Source organism: Prenolepis imparis, unplaced genomic scaffold, assembly GCF_030444845.1.
Source record: "Prenolepis imparis isolate NDT839.2.m4 unplaced genomic scaffold, iyPreImpa1.0 SCAF_13, whole genome shotgun sequence".
NCBI lineage: Eukaryota > Metazoa > Arthropoda > Insecta > Hymenoptera > Formicidae > Prenolepis > Prenolepis imparis.
Genome location: NW_028141171.1, coordinates 899,937 through 920,610, shown reverse-complemented (window position 1 = coordinate 920,610; position 20,674 = coordinate 899,937). Strand labels below are relative to the sequence as shown.

The following is a 20,674-nucleotide window of genomic DNA, read 5'->3' as shown; positions in this document are numbered from 1 at the left end:
TAAATAATTATATAATTGTATATATATATAGCCAATAAAAATTTTTTTAAACACTACCGAAAATTTACAAATTTGTGACTTAATATATTTTACCTCTGAGAGATGCTGTTATATATATACACGTAGGTATATATGAGTCGTTTGCTCTAAAAACGACTTAAGTTGACTTAAGTTTTTACACCAAAAATTGAAGATTCAACTATATGATTCAAATTATTAAACATTTTGTTACTCAGTAAAATAGAAACATGTATATTAAAAAATATAAAATCTAGTATCATAATGTTCAATAACTCGAATCACACATTTAAATCTTCAATTCAATATTTTGTGCAAAAACTTAAGTCGACTTAAGTCATTTTTCGAGCAAAAAAACGACTCATATGTTTATATACATAATTATTTAGTCATATATAATATATTAATATATTAATTTTTTTCTCGAAAACAGTTGATCCACCATACTTGATTGTAAATAGTTTAATTGATATAAAGAAAATAGATGGGCATATGCCACTATCGAAATTGTTAAAAGGAATACGTACACCGAAAAAAAGAATTTTACAAGAAAATACGCAAGAGGTAAATTTATATACATAATTATAATTCTTACTGACCATTCGTAATTTCTCAATGAATTAATTTTTTAATTTTAATTTTTTATAATTGTTGTAATTTCGTAATTTCTTTAGTTTTATCCTTATCTTTCTTCCTTTCATCAATATTTTTCGGCTCTTTCTACCTCTTCCTTCTCTGTTTCGTATCCTCCGCAATCTTCAAAATTTTTCTTAATCTTCTTTGATTCTGCCATGTGCTTCTTCTCGATATCAATGTTTTTCTTCGCCATCCGCCATACTCTTCTCCGCGCTATGACTTTTTTGATCGTCGATCGACTTGTCCTTGAAGAGAGACAATCTTATTTTATTATCCTATTATTACCATTTTTTATTATCTTATCTTTAATATTTTTATGTACAGAATAATATGAATCATTATATATAACAAAAAACAGTTATTTAAATATATGTAATTTTCAATGTATAATAATTATATATTTATATTTTAATTATTTAATTTTTGATTACCTTATTATTTGCCTTTTCCGCCATCGAACATTTCGAGATATTCAATAAATTAATGTCCTCGATGATTTTTGACCTCATATCCTACATATATATAATATGACATTCTTTATCATATATAAATTCTTATATATTCTTTATATATTTTTTTATATATTTTTTATTCTTTATATATTAAATATTTTATTTATATATTTTGATATTAAATTTAATATCGCAAAATATTTTTTTTTTATTATCTTATCTTTAATATTTTTATGCACAGAATAATAAAAAAGTTGTTATTAAAAAAATATCTAATATGCATGTTACATATGTAACGTACATGTTATTTGTAATTTCACTCATAGATGTAACATTTTAGTTATTGTAGTTATTGAAACTAATCAAATTTCCACAGCATCCTGGACATAATGGACATGTTCCGATATACTGCCAGTATTAAAAATCTGTAATATATGTAACATAAACTATAGATTTTCAGTACTGGCAGTGTATATCGGAACATGCAACATAATATCGATAAATCACTTATGCTATCTGGGATATATATAATTTCAATATATCTATTTAGGTGTATTATATCTATTTAGATGTAATATTTAGAATATAATGTTATATTGTAGTTATATTGTCATTATATCCCAGATAGTACAGTGATTTATATGATTTATATGATTTATATGATGATTCGATATTAGACATGTTCCGATATACACTGCCAGTACTGAAAATCTATAGTTTACGTTACATATATTATAAATTTTTAGCACTGGCAGTATATCGGAACATGTCCATTAATTGCAACTAACATATATGTTACATGCATGTTTGTTACATATTATACAATTATTTTTTTGTTGGGAAAATGTTAAATTAGACAGCCACAAACCAATACTCACATGTGTTATGTTTTTATTACACGCCGATCTATTGCTTCTTTTCTTCTATTCATTTATACTTCCATATCGCACATACCATGTACATACCATATAGCTTCTCTGCAAAATAAAAAGTGTTAATTTGAATACTGTATATACCCAGCAAACACAGAATATAAATATTATATAACCTAAGAGAAACACGTAATATAACATATGTTATGTTGTAAAAATATAATTGTTATATAACTTAGAAGTAACATGTAATGTAATACATGTTACATTATATTTATATTACAGTTATATAACTTTATTTTATATTTACAAATATAACTAACAAGTAAACCTACGGAAGTGTCACTCACCGATTTTAATGAAACTTTGCACATTTGTAGAACTATGAAAAATATTCGATACGTATTTTTTTTTATCGGCCAAGGTTCGCTCTGAAGGGTTGAAACGACAAGGGTTGGATTTTATGCACCAAGTTGAATATTTCAAGACATTAAATAAGTATAAGGGTTTTTTGGGGTCGCCGAAACTGAATCTGATGTTAAAATTATGGAAATCAAAATGGCCGACCCAATATGGCCTCCAGGTACATACATAAAAAAAGTGTTCAGTTCGGCCTTGTAGGGTATATTGTACCAAATATTTTTATCATGTACCAAAGTTTTATGCATGAATATAACTACTGATATTCATAGTGCAGCTTACGTTGGTAACATTGTTCCTGCGTAAAATTTCGAAATCAGAATTGTGATTAGCGATATCAAAAACCTTGAGAAACATCAAAATTCAAATTTAACATTTTTTACAATATTTCCATACCCTACAAGGCCGAACTGAACACTTTTTTTATGTACCTGAAGGCCATATTGGGTCGACCATTTTGATTTCCATAATTTTAACATCAGATTCAGTTTCAGCGACCCCAAAAAACCCCTATACTTATTTAATGTCTTGAAATATTCAACTTATTCCACCTGGTGCATAAAATCCAACCCTTGTCGTTTCAACCCTTCAGAGCGAACCTTGGCCGATAAAAAAAAATACGTATCGAATATTTTTCATAGTTCTACAAATGTGCAAAGTTTCATTAAAATCGGTGAGTGACACTTCCGTAGGTTTACTTGTAAGTTATGAAACTATTATATTACTTTGTTATAGTATTCACCTACTAAGGTGAATGGTAACTGTAGGTGAATAGTAATATATAACAGTTATATTGCATGTTACATAACAGTTATTATGTTTATATTATATTGATAATATATATATAATTTAAACTTTGCATGTGCATAATTCCGCGCTTTCGAGTTTCGATGAGCTCGCGTGTTATATTAATATATATATATATATATATATATATATATATATATATATACTTTCTGCTAGTGACACATAAAAGAAGACGTCTTTCTAAAGCGCCATTTAAATCAGAGGTAAGTCTTTTTTCAAATAAACGTATTATCTTTTATGAACACCTCAATACGACAAAAATTTATTATACACGATCCGACGAAAGTCCCGCCACTTGGGTGTTCATCGGCAGCCAATCGCTACGTTCGACAAACGCGTCGTACAAGTGTACACCCTGCCAGGGCCGGATTAACGTAATGGCCAACCCGGCTTTTGCCGGGGGCCTCGCAATTAGGGGGGCCTCAAGTTTGTTGAAATATTTTCCAAAAAAAAAGAAAAAAAAAACCATTTAACAGCAAATTAGCAAATGAAAACTTTTTTTTAATTTGTGAAAATTCTCGTAGCGCTCGGTGCTTGACGCTCAGTGATGCGCCGACGATGCCGACAGCGTCGAGCCGTCAAGCCGTCGAGCCGTCGAGCCGCCGAGCGCCGCCGAGTCGCCGAGCGCCGAGTCGCCGAGCACCGAGCTACGATTTTCATTTCTTGTATGCGCCCCCACCACGCGCTCCGGCAGCAGGCAGCTAGCGTAGCGTCCCGAAATCCGAAATCACTGATAGCTGATAGCGGCGGCAGCGGCGCGCGGCGCTTCGACTCTATTCGACAAGTCGGCAATAGGCTCCATTTGTCCGCTACTACTTCTTGCGCTCGCTAGAGAAATGTAACTCTAGATCAAGGAACAGCTTCGTATATTTTCTAAGAGATAATTTAGTTTTTTAGCGCTCAGGGTTAATGAAACTTCTAAGTTTTGATTGAGAATAAAGTAATTTATTTCAAACGCTTGTAATAAGAAATACTAAAAAAAGAGAAGCCAGGAAATTAATTAGTGTCTTTTTTGTTGCTTTGTGTCTTTCTATTTCCTTGTCTTTTGCTATTTTTTACGGCACATTTATAGCAAAATGAAACGAAATTTTGAAAGTGGAGCTCAAAAAAGGAAAAAAGTTAAAAAAGAAGAATTATTCATTAAAAATCTGAAAAATATAAATTCGTATTTTCAAACAACAAATACTAGCACTGAAAATAGTACAGATGTCACTACTCTGTCTGTTAATTTAGATTCATCTGTGTCTAATTCTTCTTCCATTTTACCTGTCGATCAAAATGATAATACTGAAACTGTCATTTCTTATTCTGACAATGACAACGGATCTAAAGAACAGAGTACAGATCCACCATTGGAACCACACGTTTTGGAAATCGGTCCATCTACATCTAATACTCCCAACTATATTGAATCAAATTATACTGATGATCGGATAAATGATAATGGACAAAGTGCTATTCCTCATATTTCTGATAGTCAATTAAATGAACCAAGTTCAGATCCAGCTTTATGGGAGCTTTTTCGAGGAAGTCGAAACGCATTACAGGAATACTGGATTAAAAATGGATTTACAAAATGCCAAAATTTCGATATACATGCGGATTATAAGGCGTCAGTTCGAAACTATGAAAGTATTGAAGGAAACAATAAAATCAATCGACCCAGAAAATTACAAAATTCCTATTTTTACCGGGAACTTCAAAATGGAGAAAAGGTTAAACGCGAGTGGGTTTTATATTCGCCGTCTCAAGGCAAAATTTTTTGCTTTCCTTGTAAATTGTTCAATGAGTCGGATACTTCATTTACAACTGGCTTTAATGATTGGAAACATGGATTAAAATCCATTTCAGATCATGAAAATAGCTCTGAGCATAGAAAAAATTTATATACTTATATCAGGCGCACAAAAGTAGTCGGAAGAATAGATACTGAACTACAACTTCAACTTAACGAAGAACGTAATTACTGGATCGAAGTATTTCGAAGAATAGTTGCTGTAATAAAATTTCTAGCATCAAGAGGTTTGCCTTTTAGAGGTAGCAATGAAATTTTCGGTTCTAACAGAAATGGTAATTACTTAGGAATGTTAGAACTAATAAGCGAATTTGATCCATTTTTGCGCGAACATATAAAAAAGTTTGGAAATAGTGGACGAGGAAAAACTTCTTTTCTTTCCTTAACAATATGTGAAGAATTAATCGAGATTATGGGGAAAAAAGTATTTATGGGAATTATAGCCGAGATACGACAAGCGAAATATTATTCTATTTCAATAGATTCAACGCCTGATGTAAGTCATGTAGATCAGTTGACTTTCATTATCCGATATTGTAAAAACGGTAAATCAGTTGAACGATTCTTAAAGTTTATACCGATTTATGGGCACGACGCAGAGAATCTGTGTGAAGTTGTCATCAAGTTTCTAAATGAAAATGATATATCCATTTCAAATTGCTGAGGCCAGTCGTATGATAATGCCGCAAATATGGCTGGACGATATAATGGATTGCAGGCCAGAATTAATGACATTAATTCTTTAGCATTTTTTATTCCCTGTAGTGCACATTCTCTAAATCTTGTTGGCGTTCAGGCCGCAGAATCAACAGAAGAAGTTTGTAAATATTTTGATTTCGTTCAAAACCTATATACTTTCTTTTCTGCGTCAACGCACCGATGGGCTGTATTAATAAGAGCATTAGCTACTTTAGGTCCAAGACAAAAAGTAGTTAAAAATTTGTCTAATACGCGCTGGTCAGCTCGTGCTGATGCTGTTTTCGCATTAAATAATGGATATAAACCTATCAAAACAGCTTTAGAAACACTCATTACTGCTGAAAATGAATCCGAAGAAACTAAAACCCGAGCTACTGGTTTGAAGAAAAATATGGAAAGATTGGAAACGGTTTTTCTAACTATTTTTTGGAACGATGTATTAATGAGACTTAATAAAACGAATAAGATGTTACAGAAAACAACGTTGACCTTGTCTGTTGCTGTCAAAATGTTGAAATCTTTAACGTTATATATTAGCGAAAAGAGAAATAAATTTGATTGGTACGAAAAGCGTGCAAATGAGATTGCGCCAAATTCTGTTTACAAAGATATTAACAAACGCATCAAAAAACGTAGTACTCGTTTGACTTATTTCGATAATACAGATACACCAGATCCAGATGTGATTCTAGAAGGAAGTGAAAAATTTAAAATTGAAACTTTCTTGCCTATTATTGACACACTTTTAAATAATTTGACTAAACGCTCTAAAGCTTATGAAAACATTTTTGAAATATTTGGATTTTTGGAAATTTTGATTGATATAAATGAACAAACGTTGACAAATTCATGTACACATTTTGCTTCTATTTACAATAAGGACGTAAATGAAACAGAATTGATATCAGAATGTTTTCATTTAAGAGCATATTTGAAAAATGAATTAAAAATTAATTCACACTTATTGCAAAAAGAAAAATTTTCTACAGAGAAGGAGGAATTTAAAGATGGGACAAAAGATATAGAAGGTCAGGAAAAAATAAAAAAGCAGGAGGAAGAAATGAGTGAATCGGAAAGAACTACCAATAGAGAAAGTGACAGTGATCAAGAAGCAGATCTTAATGAAGAAAAATCTGAAAATGCCTCAATACAAAAATTAAATTTAAAAAGTTTGTATTACTATTTATATGAAAATCACCTCTTTGAAGCTTTTCCAAATGTAGAAATAGCATTGCGCATTCATCTCTGTATGATGATCAGTAATGCTACAGGGGAGAGATCATTTTCAAAATTGAAATTAATTAAGAATGTTTTAAGAAATACAATGACAGAAGGAAGATTGAACAATTTGAGTATTATTAGCATTGAAAACGAGTTTTTTAAAACATTAAATTTCAATGATGTTATTCAAGATTTCGCGAATAAAAAGTTAAGAAGACGTTTGGTACATTAATGTGATTTATTTGAAAATTATATATATATATATATATATATATATATATATACTAATATTAACACTAAGATATATATTAAAAGAAAGACAAATAAAAATTTTTTATTGTTCATTAAAAAGTAAAAAAAAAACAAAAATCTCAAAAAAATAATTTAAAAAAATCATAAAAATCATAAAAACTATACAATAAAAAAACATAAAAACTATAAAAACACAAAAAAAACAAGAAGAAAAAACTCCATTGACGGGTCTCCACCTTGACGTGGTAATGGAGCTTAGGAATACGATTTCTGACCAAGAGAAACCCAATATTTAATAAAGCCAAATAGCCAGTATTATTGGACATGGTACTAAGGGGCCTCATTACAAGAGATAGCCGGGGGCCCCAAACATGTTTAATCCAGCCCTGCACCCTGCCATGTGCTCTCTTCTCGTGTCCTTTGTCCTTTGGCTTTATCGAAGTAATAACACACGTGTGCTGTGTACATTTGCTATAAAGGTAATTCTCATTATCTTACTATATACACATTGTATAAAATAACTTGATAAGCATAAAAACTTTTTTAACTATATAATATTTTATACATACATTTGTGTGGTTTCTTACATAATTTCATTCTCTTGAAAAGTAAGAAAGGTTATGCGGTAACAAAGTATTTAAAATAAAATTATAAAAATAAGTAGCTTATAAAATAATAAATTTAGGTCTCTTTTTATAATTTCTAAAAATTATAAAGCTAACCTGTAAACCTAACCTGTAAACATGGCATATTCTTTTTATATGCTAATTCTGCTTTCATTGTATTTTTAACAATTTTACCACGTTCTTTTCACTTTCCACGTTCTTGCATAATTTACATATATACAAGTTAATGGAAGCTCTCTATAATTTCTTTCAACGAACCAATATCATGATAAACATAATTTTAATAACAATTGTTTATCATCATATTGGTCCGGTGAAAGAAATTACAGCTTTCATTAACTTGTACATATAAGTTGCAGAATTTAGAATTTGATCATTATTTTGATGTTTCTTTACTCATATTTTTATTAGTATTACTTTTATCAAAACAATTCATACATGTATATATATATATATATATATATATATATATATATATATTCTACGCAGCATGCACATTCTAAAGAAACATTATAAAGATATGTTTTATGGTAAAAAAATATTGATTTAAAATTTTAAATGTATATATAACTTCTGCATTTTTCTATTGCGTTTTACTTTTTTCTCAATTTAATCATTTTATAATTTTATAATTTAATTATTTTACTTTACAGACCATTTCTATTCATCTCGCAAAGTGGAGACAAATATAAAACAACAAATCGTGCCTTCTTCTTTCTTTTATAAAAGTTGTGCCTATTCTTTTTTGTAAGTAAAAGTATTATTTCAATAAAATAATTTATTATTTTCATAAGGTTCTTGATCTATTATCTGTGGACACATGAAATTATATCTGTATAAAAGCAAGAAATCGTTTTAAATTTTTCATCTCAATATATATTTACCTTTGATAAAATAGACTAGTACACTATACAAACTTTTTTTCTGATGGTTCAATTAGTAAAAAACTTTAAATTTTAATTCATAATAATTCTTCATCGTTTAATCAATCATCATTAAGTGCCATTTTAATTGTAAATGTTTATTAAAAACACTGGTTTAAATTTTAATATATTATTAATCAATTTATATTTATTTATTATTATAACAAATAAGAATCAAAAAGAGAATGTTTAGATGCTCCTTTTAAATTTCATGTCTTTTTCATTTCTAACATCATATTTAACAGCTCCACAATGATCAGAAGCCTTAAAGAAATGTAATTAGTAGCTTGAAATTTGCAATTTTTTGATTATTTTTCAATATTTGAATTTTTTTAGATTTTATATTTTTTTTAAATATTCTCATCATGCCAAAAAGTATACAGCATTTAACAAAAAGAAGAAAAAATCAATTGATAAATTATGAAATAAATCGTAATAAATATTTAAATAATACATCTGAATCAACTATTGCGAATAATGAGCATAATGCGGAAGAAATTATTACTTTTGATAATGCAGAAAAATTTCATAATACACTTATTACAAATACTTACACATTATTCCAAAATGTAAACGAATGCAATGAATTCTTAAAAGAAACGTCGTATAATCAAGAAAGCGACAATACATTACAATGCAACAGTCCTACATTAACAGATACACAAACAGATACACAAACAGATACATTAATAGATTTTCACTCTAGTAATACTGATGATACTTTGTGGCAGGATTTACAAACATTAATTGTAGAACATAATATTTCACATAATACTGCTAACCAATTATTAACAATTCTTAGAAAACATGGCCATATAAATTTACCTAATGATGTAAGGAGCTTAGTTAACACACCACGAAATGCGTCCGTAAACATTAAAGTAATAGGCAGTGGCCACTATGCACATTTTGTCGTTTTCTTGAACGCTCTATAAAAATATATTCCAAATTCATAAAAAAAAACGAAATAAAATTAAACATTAACGTTGATGGTTTACCAATCTCCAAAAGTTCGGGTAGCCAGTTTTGGCCTATTTTGGCATCCATTGAAGGAATAGATGTTTATACGTCACCATTTATAATTGGCATGTATCACGGTATGTGTAAACCAAGTGATCCTAACGAATTTCTTAAGGATTTTGTTTTCCTCCTCCTTAATCAGAATGGTATTACTGTGTCTAATAAAAAATATGCAGTTTCTCTCAATGCAATCTTGTGTGATGCTCCAGCTAAATCTTTTATAACATGTACCAAAGGTCATACGGGATACTTCGCATGTCCAAAATGTGTTCAAAAAGGCAAATTTGTACAAAATCGAGTAGTTTATTTAGAAATCAATAATACTTTACGTACAAATGACACGTTTAAAAATCGTGTACACATTGAGCATCACACAGGGGACTCTATTTTGGAAAATCTTCCTATTGGCATGGTGTCTCAAATTCCATTAGATTACATGCATCTTGTTTCTCTTGGTGTAATGAAAAGATTATTACAAATTTAAGAGGAAACAAACATGTACGATTATCAATGGACAATATTCAAAAAATATCCAGTTATTTAATATTAATAAAGCCTTGTATTCCGTTTGAGTTTGCAAGAAAACCTAGAAGTTTAAGTGATATCGATCAATGGAAGGCTACGGAACTTCGCCAATTTTTATTGTACACTGGAATTGTCATTATGAAATTAATATTATCTCCGGTTATGTACCAGCACTTTCTTTGTCTTAGTATCGCTATAAGAATTTTAATAGATCCGCATCTATGTGTGAAGTTTAATTCTTATGCTAATTCTTTATTATCATGGTTTGTTTCTCACTATGGAGAACTTTATGATGACAAATATCTTTCGTATAACGTTCATAATCTTCTTCATCTCGCTAACGATGTAAAATCTTTTGGTTCATTAGATAATATAAGTTGTTTTAAATACGAAAATTATATGCAACAGATAAAAAGAAAACTACATAAATGTGGAAAACCTTTGCAAGAATTGTCCAATCGTGTATCTGAGGAATTACAGCTTCCCATTAAACAATGTAACATAATGCAATATCCAATTGTTATTTATAAAAAAAATAAAATTTGTTATTTACAGTTTAAAACTTTTAAAATTTTAATAAAGAAATTCGATAACTGTATTACTTGATGATAATTCTCTTGCTTTTGTATTAGATATATTAGAAGACAATCATGTTTTATCTATTCGTGTACAACGTATTTTACAGACACAGTCTTTTTTTACCATCCCATGTGATTCGAAAAAGTTAGGCATATTTTTTATAAGAAACAGTAGTACTTCAGATATTATACAAATTCCTGCAACGCGAATAAAACGAAAATGTTTAAAATTAAAACAATTAGATGCAGTTGATTCCTACGTCGTCATATCGTTGTTACATACCAATAATTAAATAAATAATAATATGAGCACATATATTTCTTTCATTTTTTATATTTGAACTTACATGTATGAAAAATGATTGAAAATTTGCATTGAAACTTTACTCTTTATAACATAAATGCTATAAAAATGTAAAAAAATTAAATAGATAAATATACAATATAATATAAAAAATAACAATATACTTATATACAATTAATCATATATACATTTGAATAAACATACTGTTCGTGAAAACTTATAAATCAAATTATATAATTAATTAGAACAAACATATATAGCAAGATTGGCATGATGATCAAAATTAAATACAGAAAAAGAGAATAAATGTAATCAAAGACTGATACTAGATTAATTGCGAAGGCATACAAAAACTACTTTGTTGACTTCTTGGCTCTTTATTTCAGTTATTGACAGGTTTTTTGCTCTTATAAGATATTGTTTAATTAAAAATAATGATTTACAGAAATATTGATTTACATTTTTATTGAAAAAATATTTTATAGAATAATTTTATACCATAGAATGGCACCTGCTACAAAAGATAAAACAAAGTACGCGGTAGTGAAATTTCTTTCGGATGATACTTATTCCGAAATTCCAACGATATGGCTTAAGGTAGCAGAGAAAGAAGGGGAAAAAACCCAATGTTGGTGGCCGCCTCGTAATTCAAATACTCCTTTATTAATGGCAAATTATTCAACTCCGAATTGTGACACGTGGGTCCTCTACAACGTCGAAATAATAAAATATAGTGGTAACTATTTATGTATTTTTATTTCATCTATATAATCCATAACATAAGAATTATTAAATGTATTTTTATTCAAAATGTAACAAATATTTGTTTTACACAAAATACACTTTTTAGAGTTATAATTGTTTTTGTTTACGTTTGATTTATATTATTATTTATATTTGTGTATATTTTATTAAAAATATTGTGTGTATGTGTACGAAAATATTTTTTTGAAAATAACATTTTAAAAATAATGTTTTAAGAAAAACATTTTATGATGGTGATTTGTACAATGAATATAAAAATATTAAACTTTTTTCATAATAGCAAGCTTAGAAACTGCAAGAAAAAATGCAGCAGACAGTACATACAGTACAACGGATGATGAAAGTTTGGGGCGAGGAAAAAGACAGCATGTACCATCTCAACGATTCAACGAAGATGTCGACGATTCAGAAGAAGAGTCTCATGAACAGGAAACAAATTCTAGTAAGAGACGTATGTAGAAATAAAATGTACTTTATATTATATTATATATTATATATATTAATTATATACAAGAGTGTCGCAGACACTCATGATTCGAGTTTTAAATAAATTATTGTCGGTTTTTAATCTTATCGGTTTTTTTATAGAGAAACAATCACATTATGTTCCACCTAAAAATTTTCACTCAAAATCATATTCTATTCCTGCTCCACCTAAAGATTTTGACTTAAACAATGAAGAAGATTCTGATGTAGACACAGAAGATATAAAGGATGAACATGAAATGGATTTAGAGCAAGGTATTATATATATATATATATATATATATATATATATATATATTATCATATATATGTAACAAATTGTACAACAGTCACTATAAATCTTACAACTTTTTAATATATTTTCAACTTTTATAATATATTTTTTAATTATAGAAACTTTGGTATCGGCACCAAGGCAGCAGGTGAATTTGATAGATATACCGATTGTAATAGAAGGTACAAAAATTTGAATTAATGACAATTAATAATATATATAATTATATAATATATTTTTTAATATATTTTAGGATGCAACTCATCAGGTCAGAATGCACATTCAAAGATACAAGGTAAATATACATTATTTTCACAAATATTATTATATATAATATATATATATACTTGACATTATATTATCATATACATATATATATGTAACATAAATTGTACAACAATCACTATACATTTTATAACTTTTACATATATTTACAACTTTTATAAAATATTTTTTAAATATAGAAACTTTGATATCGGCACCAAGGCAGCAGATGAATTTGACAGATATACCGATTATAATAGAAGGTACAAAAATTTGAATTAATGACAATTAAATATATAATTATATAATATATTTTTTAATATATTTTAGGATGCAACTCATCAGGTCAGAATGCACATTCAAAAATACAAAGTAAATATACATTATTTACATAAATATTATTATATTTATATGTATACTTGACATTATTATGTAAGTATTTTTATGTTGTAGATAATATAAAAACATTAACACGGATGCAAGCATCATCAAATCTTAAAATAGAAGAAATAAAACAACGATTAAAAAACATAGAAGATATGTTAAAAAAAAAAATAGTTCCAGAAGAAGATGACAATTTAATCATACAATTCTTGCCTCTCAATTCAATTGAAAGAATAAAGGAATTCGATTCACAATTAGTATGTGGTGAAGCTGTCAACCAATTTGTAAGTAAAAATAAATATTTTGTTTCATTGTATAAAAAATTTTTATTTAGAAACGTTTTTTTAAACTCTTAAATGCATTTCTATTTATGTATAAAATATTAAAACATTTTTGCATAAAAAATGTCCTTTTATAAATATATGCTATATGTATATTATTATGTATATATTACTGTGATAAATTTTTTTATGTATATATATTTTTACAGAAAGGGTTTATAACAAAAATAGGCGGAAATAGTCCGCGAGATTACATTCGTAGAATTTTACAAAAAATATTCACAAATGAATGCGTACTACAATGTTCCTGGAAAGGAATAAGAAATAACTTTAAGCTATACAATCTGAATCTCGTAAAAATAATAAGAAGTATGTATATAGAAAAATTAACCTATATATTGAAATATTTTATTTAAAAACATGTTTTTCATACTTCGATTTTTTCTGTTTCAGGAGAAATGACTTTACGTTATGTCAATTTGACAGAATGGATTTTGACAACATTGCGGCGGAATGGTTTCGTTTCGCTCGACAACGAAAACAAAGGGAAGATAAAAAACAGGAAAAAGAACAAGAATAAATGTTATATAATTATTCTTTATTTACTATATAACTTATATATGATGCAACAAAAAAGGAACATATGAATAGAATGTGATTCCTTCCCTATAAAATTACCGACAAGGTAGATTTTTTTTTAATTTGTTTTTCCAGTTAATTATTCATTTAATTTTCATTTTAGAGATTAACATATAACAAATAATTAAAATATTTATTTTATATGATGATTATTTATTGATGATTTATATATTTTATTAAATAGTAATTTAAGTTAATATATATACATCTGCAAGCTGTGATTTAAAATATATTATCAATAATATAAATATTTTATTAATATTTTGTAAGATGTTTGTGATAGTATGTAACAAAAGAAACTGTGCGGTTTTGTTTTATATAAAGTTTATATATAATAAATAATATATACTTATACATAAAAAATTTTTCTTTTACATTTTTCCTGCAATTTTGAATGGCTATTTTGACAACAGTTATATAACACGAATGCCTTTTTATCGAACACGTTTTAGGACTACGATAAATTTCCGATTTATTTGTTTTCCTTTTCCTTTTACGACAGAAATCCGTTAAAAGGGAAAGGAAAACGAATTAATTGGAAATTGGTCGATGTAGCTCTAAAACGCGTTCGATAAAAAGGCATTAGTGTGTTATATAACTGTTTTATAACAATATTATAACAAAAAAACCAATAGTATGGTATATAACAATTCTATTACAAACAAAATAACAGCGTTATATAACTGTTCAATATGTTATATTATAATTATATTATTTCCCCACAACTTATATAACTATTATATAACATTTAGGTTATTTTGATTATAGTTATATAACATTTTTATAACAAATTATATTTCTATTATATAATTGTAATTTTGTTTGAGTGGGAAATTACAACTTACATGTATCTTACATGTAAAATATACGTTATATTACTTGTTACATTCTGTTTCATTACGGCAATGTAACAGTTATATATCTGTGTTTGCTGGGTATGTTCCTTTTCTTTCTTATTGTTTATTTACACGATTTAAAACATCTCTGTTTCATTAACTACGTTTACACGGCGGGTTATAATCTGATTTAATAACTATTTTATATTATTCGATCCAAAATTTGTATTCTTTTAATAATAATGATCATTTAAATATGAGTCTCTTTTGATACTTATAAACTTTTGATACTTGTAAACAATTTCTAGTATACGTATATTAAAAGAGATTGGTTCAAATGTTTAGAATATCAAAATAAACTCGTATTTTAATAGTCATAATTAAAAAAAACATAAATTTTTGATCGGATAGTATACGGTAGTTATTAAATCGGATTATAAACATACTCATTAATAAGTACGAATTAATTCTCATTTGCATCGATTCGCGATTCGTATTATTTTATTAACAATCTTGATTTAAATTATCATATATCTTAATTTATATCTAATTACTATAGAAATAATATATAAAGAATACGCGTCTTTCATTAACACGTGATTACGGAAGATTAGATTGGATGGTCACAGACCATCAGTACTCACGTGCTGTATTACATGCTGATATGTTATTTCTTCTCTTTCTTTGCACTATCCACTTCTTATCACGATATTGCGTTCATGATGATGACACTTCATGATTGATCGCGCGGGCATAATTATTCACGCGTACTTTCCGATGAGATTCTAAAGTACTTTGCAATATTTCGCACAGTGTTCTCATCATACCAGTTTCGGGTCGCGGAACACGCCAAGTCGTAATGTTGGGGGGTCGCGACGCAGCGTATCTAGAGTCCCTATATAGTGATTCTAGGCGTACCGTGCGAACCTGCCAAGCTCGATTCTATACCCCCACCACTACAGGTTTGTTCACATCACATGCCCCAACATGCTCCTTCTCACTCCAATGCGATCCTATTGGAAGATATATTCAAATTATCCAATAGAATCGCTTTGGTGTAAGAAGGAGCATATTTGGGTATGTGACGCGAACAAACCTTACGACTTGGCGTGTTCCACGTTCCGAAACCATAGACATATAATATATGTATAGACCTCGCGTTTAGGTAAGAAGCTGTTCAAACTTTAGAAAGAGACAATATCCTTTCGTGGTGTATCTTTCTCTGTCTATCAATATCTAGAGTGGAGCAAAAATTCCCCTCTACTTTACTATTCTACGAATCAACGAAAGCTTCTTTCCCCCCACTACACGTCATTAGAGAAAGAGGAGGCTCTACCACGAACATAGGCTCACTCTAGAAAGAGTCTATATCTATATATTATACGTCTATGAAACTGACAATACAGGCTCACATAGAATAATGGCTCTGGCAGACCTGCGCAATTTCACGACACGCGACGTGCGATTTCCAATGAGTGCGAGCGTACAGCTTTTTTTTCGAAAAACAGTAGGCTCATTGGAAATCGCGCTGGTCTGCCGAAACCATAACGCGTATGCGCGACCTTTTGCGCTCTCATTGACGTTCTATTTTTCATTTTTTTCTAACGTTACGGAATATATATATATATATATATATATATATATATATGTGTGTGTTTGTATAAAATATTAATATATAAAAATTGCTTTAAGGGGATGCTGGAGTGACGGCCGAACTCCGATAGGTTAGCACCACACATATCCAAACATATACACGTATACACATATACACACGATAGATTAGCACCACACATATCCAAACATATGCACGTATACGCATATACACACACATATGCGTGAAAATGTTTTTAATATATAACTTTTTTATTAGACTTGCAATCTCACTTTTTATTGTTTACTAATATTTCTTCATGTTAACCCTATCGCGTATACTATATTTTATGCACAGATAAACTGCAGAACTATTTTTATTAAATAAGTATTGTTACGAGCTGACATGAAAGAAGCCGATAACAAAACTGTAATTTTTGATTTTTATATGATTTATATATGGAATTATAGCTAACGCGGTCCGTTTTTATAAGTACTTTAATCGTGGAAAAGGATTTATTGATCTGTATAGTCAATAAAAAGATATCCCAAAATAATCTCTATATTCGCATTCGGTCGGTAAAAACATACCTCCAGCATCCCCTTAATTATTAAAATTAATATAAAATGCTTTCTTTTAGTTGCAGAATAAGAAGAGTTGCACTTCATAAATTTAAAAAACTTTTGAAGAAAAAAAATTTTTTTAATTCAAATAATGTTTAAATTAAAATTTTAAATCTTTAATTTTTAAGTTAATTTATGTTAATTTAAGTTAATTTATGTAGATTAATTTAAATAAAAATAAAAATTATATTATTATCCTTATTTACTTATTTCTTTATTAATGTACAACATATATATTGTTTTACATATAATTATTTTTACTTTGATTTTGGAATAATAATTCATAAAAAAATTAATAATAATATTCTGAACAAAATCCCTTAAATATTTTATAATTTTGACTTATTTATATATATAACACCATAAAATGAGAGATTTAAAAAAATATAAATAAATATATAATAAATAAATATAATAACTAAAAATATAATGTACATATATGAATTAATATAAATAAATGTATAAATATAAATTTAAATATAAATACCATATATCGTTAATATTATTGATAATATTAACAATAATAATAATTAATAAAAATAATAAACCATAATTACTTTTAATATTACATAACAAGTATTAATATATTGATAAGATATTTATTTGTTAAATTAAATTTAAATTAAATTATTTTTATTGTTACTGTTATTTTAATATAAATCATTTTTTATCAGATTTAAAAAGCAAAAAATTAAATATATATTTCCTTATATACATAATTTTTTACATATCTATTATTTCGTTGATTACCAAGATAAACTCTTAATGATTACCAAGAACGAACTCGTGAAAAAGCAACATAAAGTTGTCCATGATTAAAAACATCTTTACAAAGATCTAGACCGATTCTATCAAACGTTTGTCCTTGTGATTTGTTAATTGTCATAGCAAAAGCTAATTTTATCGGAAATTGTCTTCTAGAAAAAGTAAAAGGATATATATATTTTCACAATATAATGTTATACGATTCAAAAAAACAATATCTCCTGCTTTGTCACCTGTTAAAATCTTACACTTCAATAAATGATCTGCAAGCTCTATAGCCATTAGTCTAGTACCATTACAAAGACCTTCATTTATACTAAGATTTCTAATCAGTATAATAATACAGTTAGGCCTTAAACGTAATTCATGAGGAGGAAGAGATGGTGGAGATAAACTATTTAAATATTCCGGTAACAAAGCTTCACCAATATCATCATTGTCATCATTTACTGCGCTGTCTATACTTGTATAAATTCGTTCACCAGTTATATCTAATAATTCAACAACTTTTTTATTGATTTCGTCTACATCAACATTTCTTGCAGAAAGTATCGCACATTTAGCTACTTTAACAAACTCCTTTTTTCGTATTAAATCATCATATGTATCTTCCACAATATCAGCATTAATAGGTGCCATACAACATTCAGGTATCTGTATATTATCATTGAAATCATTTAATATACCGTCTCCCATATCTAATAAAAACTTAGCAAATTCAATTTCTTCTGGAAGAACACGCATATTTTGTGTTAATGAAAATTTTATGAAATGTCTCCAAGTAGAACTAAATTTAATAGAAAGATTCACAATTTCACTTCGAGTAGCATGTACTTTAATAGGCAAAAGTTGTCTGAAATCACCACCTAATAAAATAATTTTTCCACCAAAAGGAAAATTATTATTCATAATATCACGCAACGTTCTATCCATAATCTCTAAAGCATATCGTGGTGCCATTGGTGCTTCATCCCAAATAAAAATATCAGTTTCCTTTAGATATTGAGCTTCTTTAGTTTGTATTTTAATAGCAGATGATGAATCAGCAAATAATGGAACCGATAATCCAAATGTCTTGTGAACTGTTTTTCCAGTAGGTAATAATGTTGCTGCAATACCCGTAAAAGCCATTGTACATACACGTTTATTTCTAATTTTAGCTAAATGATAGATAGTTGTGTATATAAATGTTTTACCTGATCCACCTGGACCATCAATATAAAAACAATTATTATCATCATTATTATTATTATCTAATCTGTTTAATATAAGATCAATTATCTCTTTTTGCTTCTCATTTAATTGTTTGTATTGTTTGGTGCCTATTTCCATAGTTTCTTCAAGTGTCATGTAATCCTCCTCTGCACTGTTTTCTATTAACTGTTCCATTTGTGGAAAATTAGCTAAACTTTTACCTTCAGCACGAAGCATACTATTAATTTGCATATAAGCTTTATTTTGTCCTTGTAACATACCAAAATGTCGAACGTAATCCTCATTACTTCTTTAAAATTTTCCCACAACTCTTCAGGATGTAATGGTTGACAATGTAATAATATTCGTACAAATAATCTACGTTGTCGAGGCATCATCCATTCAACTTCATTCATAGCTCGTTTCCATTCATCATCATCTTCGATTAAACCTAAGGCTAAACATGCCGCTGAAAATGATTAACAAAATTCTCCATTAACAGTTCTCAAATCATTAAAACTTGTAGCCCCCTTTTCTGTAAGTAATAATAATCGTAAATGATATAATTCTGTTTGTGTTGAACTAACGGAATACATTCGTCCTACACAATTAAAATGACTTTTACGTTTAACCCAACGCGAGACATTTCTGCCATTAATTTTCTCTTTTTTAAATGTATAAGAGCATGGAATTTCTATATATAAATATTGTCTTGCTTCTTCATCTCGTAAGTTCAATGAGAAATAATCTATTAACATAGTAACTTGATTTAAAGCAGAAGTTATGGCGTCAATATTTTCATTTTCGATTATAATATTTTGTTCATTAGGAAGATGGACTGGCAAACGTATTATAGCATGACTTTTATCTTGTAACTTCTTACCAAGAATACGCCAAGTGGCTTCTACAGGTCCAACATAACGAGCTTCGATATAATTATGTATTTCATCATGATCAATAATTACATTTTCTGTTATTGGTTCAACGGTTATAGCAGCAACGTCGTGTCCTTTATAAATATATTTATATAGATATTTAACTGATTTGATACTTGAAACTACTTCAACGTTAATATGACAATTAAATATAATTGATAAAATAGGACAATATGGAACAACATAACGATTATCAACTATATATCCTCCAGGACGTTCAAAATTTCGATCATTATCTCGTCTACGATAATAAGGATAAGCATTTTCATCCATTCTAGTTTCTTCGAGAAAAGATTTCGGAAAGTGTTTCGAACAACGTCCATCTATTAAACACCAATCGCCACAAGGTCCATGAATCATATGTTTCATAACTATATCATGTAAAATATGATTTTCATCAGGATCAGGAATTTCAGCAGAAATGTATTTATCAACAACCTGTGGAGTTGTTATTTTAAAATTGTATTTTAAAATAATTAACATATGAAC

At 28.2% G+C, this 20,674-nt stretch overlaps 1 protein-coding gene and 1 pseudogene across 1 annotated transcript; both read left to right on the top strand.

Moving 5' to 3' along the window:
- The first annotated feature begins 2,550 nt into the window (after positions 1–2,550).
- LOC145944769 (uncharacterized) lies at positions 2,551–11,137 on the top strand (annotated as a pseudogene).
- Positions 7,610–14,064, top strand: LOC145944768 (uncharacterized). The gene is made up of 8 exons (XM_083053320.1): positions 7,610–7,651; positions 8,452–8,545; positions 11,652–11,884; positions 12,194–12,364; positions 12,502–12,654; positions 12,793–12,845; positions 12,927–12,968; positions 14,056–14,064. The coding sequence occupies exons 3-8, from the start codon at positions 11,653–11,655 to the stop codon at positions 14,062–14,064; spliced, it is 660 nt and encodes a 219-aa protein (XP_082909446.1). The 5' UTR covers positions 7,610–7,651; positions 8,452–8,545; position 11,652.
- The last annotated feature ends 6,610 nt before the right edge of the window (positions 14,065–20,674 follow it).

Coding starts and splice junctions, on each gene's coding strand:
- LOC145944768 (XM_083053320.1), top strand. CDS start 11,653: ATGGCACCTGCTACAAAAGATAAAACAAAGTACGCGGTAGTGAAATTT. Junction 11,885..12,193: donor CGAAATAATAAAATATAGTG/GTAACTATTTAT, acceptor TTTTCATAATAG/CAAGCTTAGAAACTGCAAGA. Junction 12,655..12,792: donor TGAAATGGATTTAGAGCAAG/GTATTATATATA, acceptor TTTTAATTATAG/AAACTTTGGTATCGGCACCA.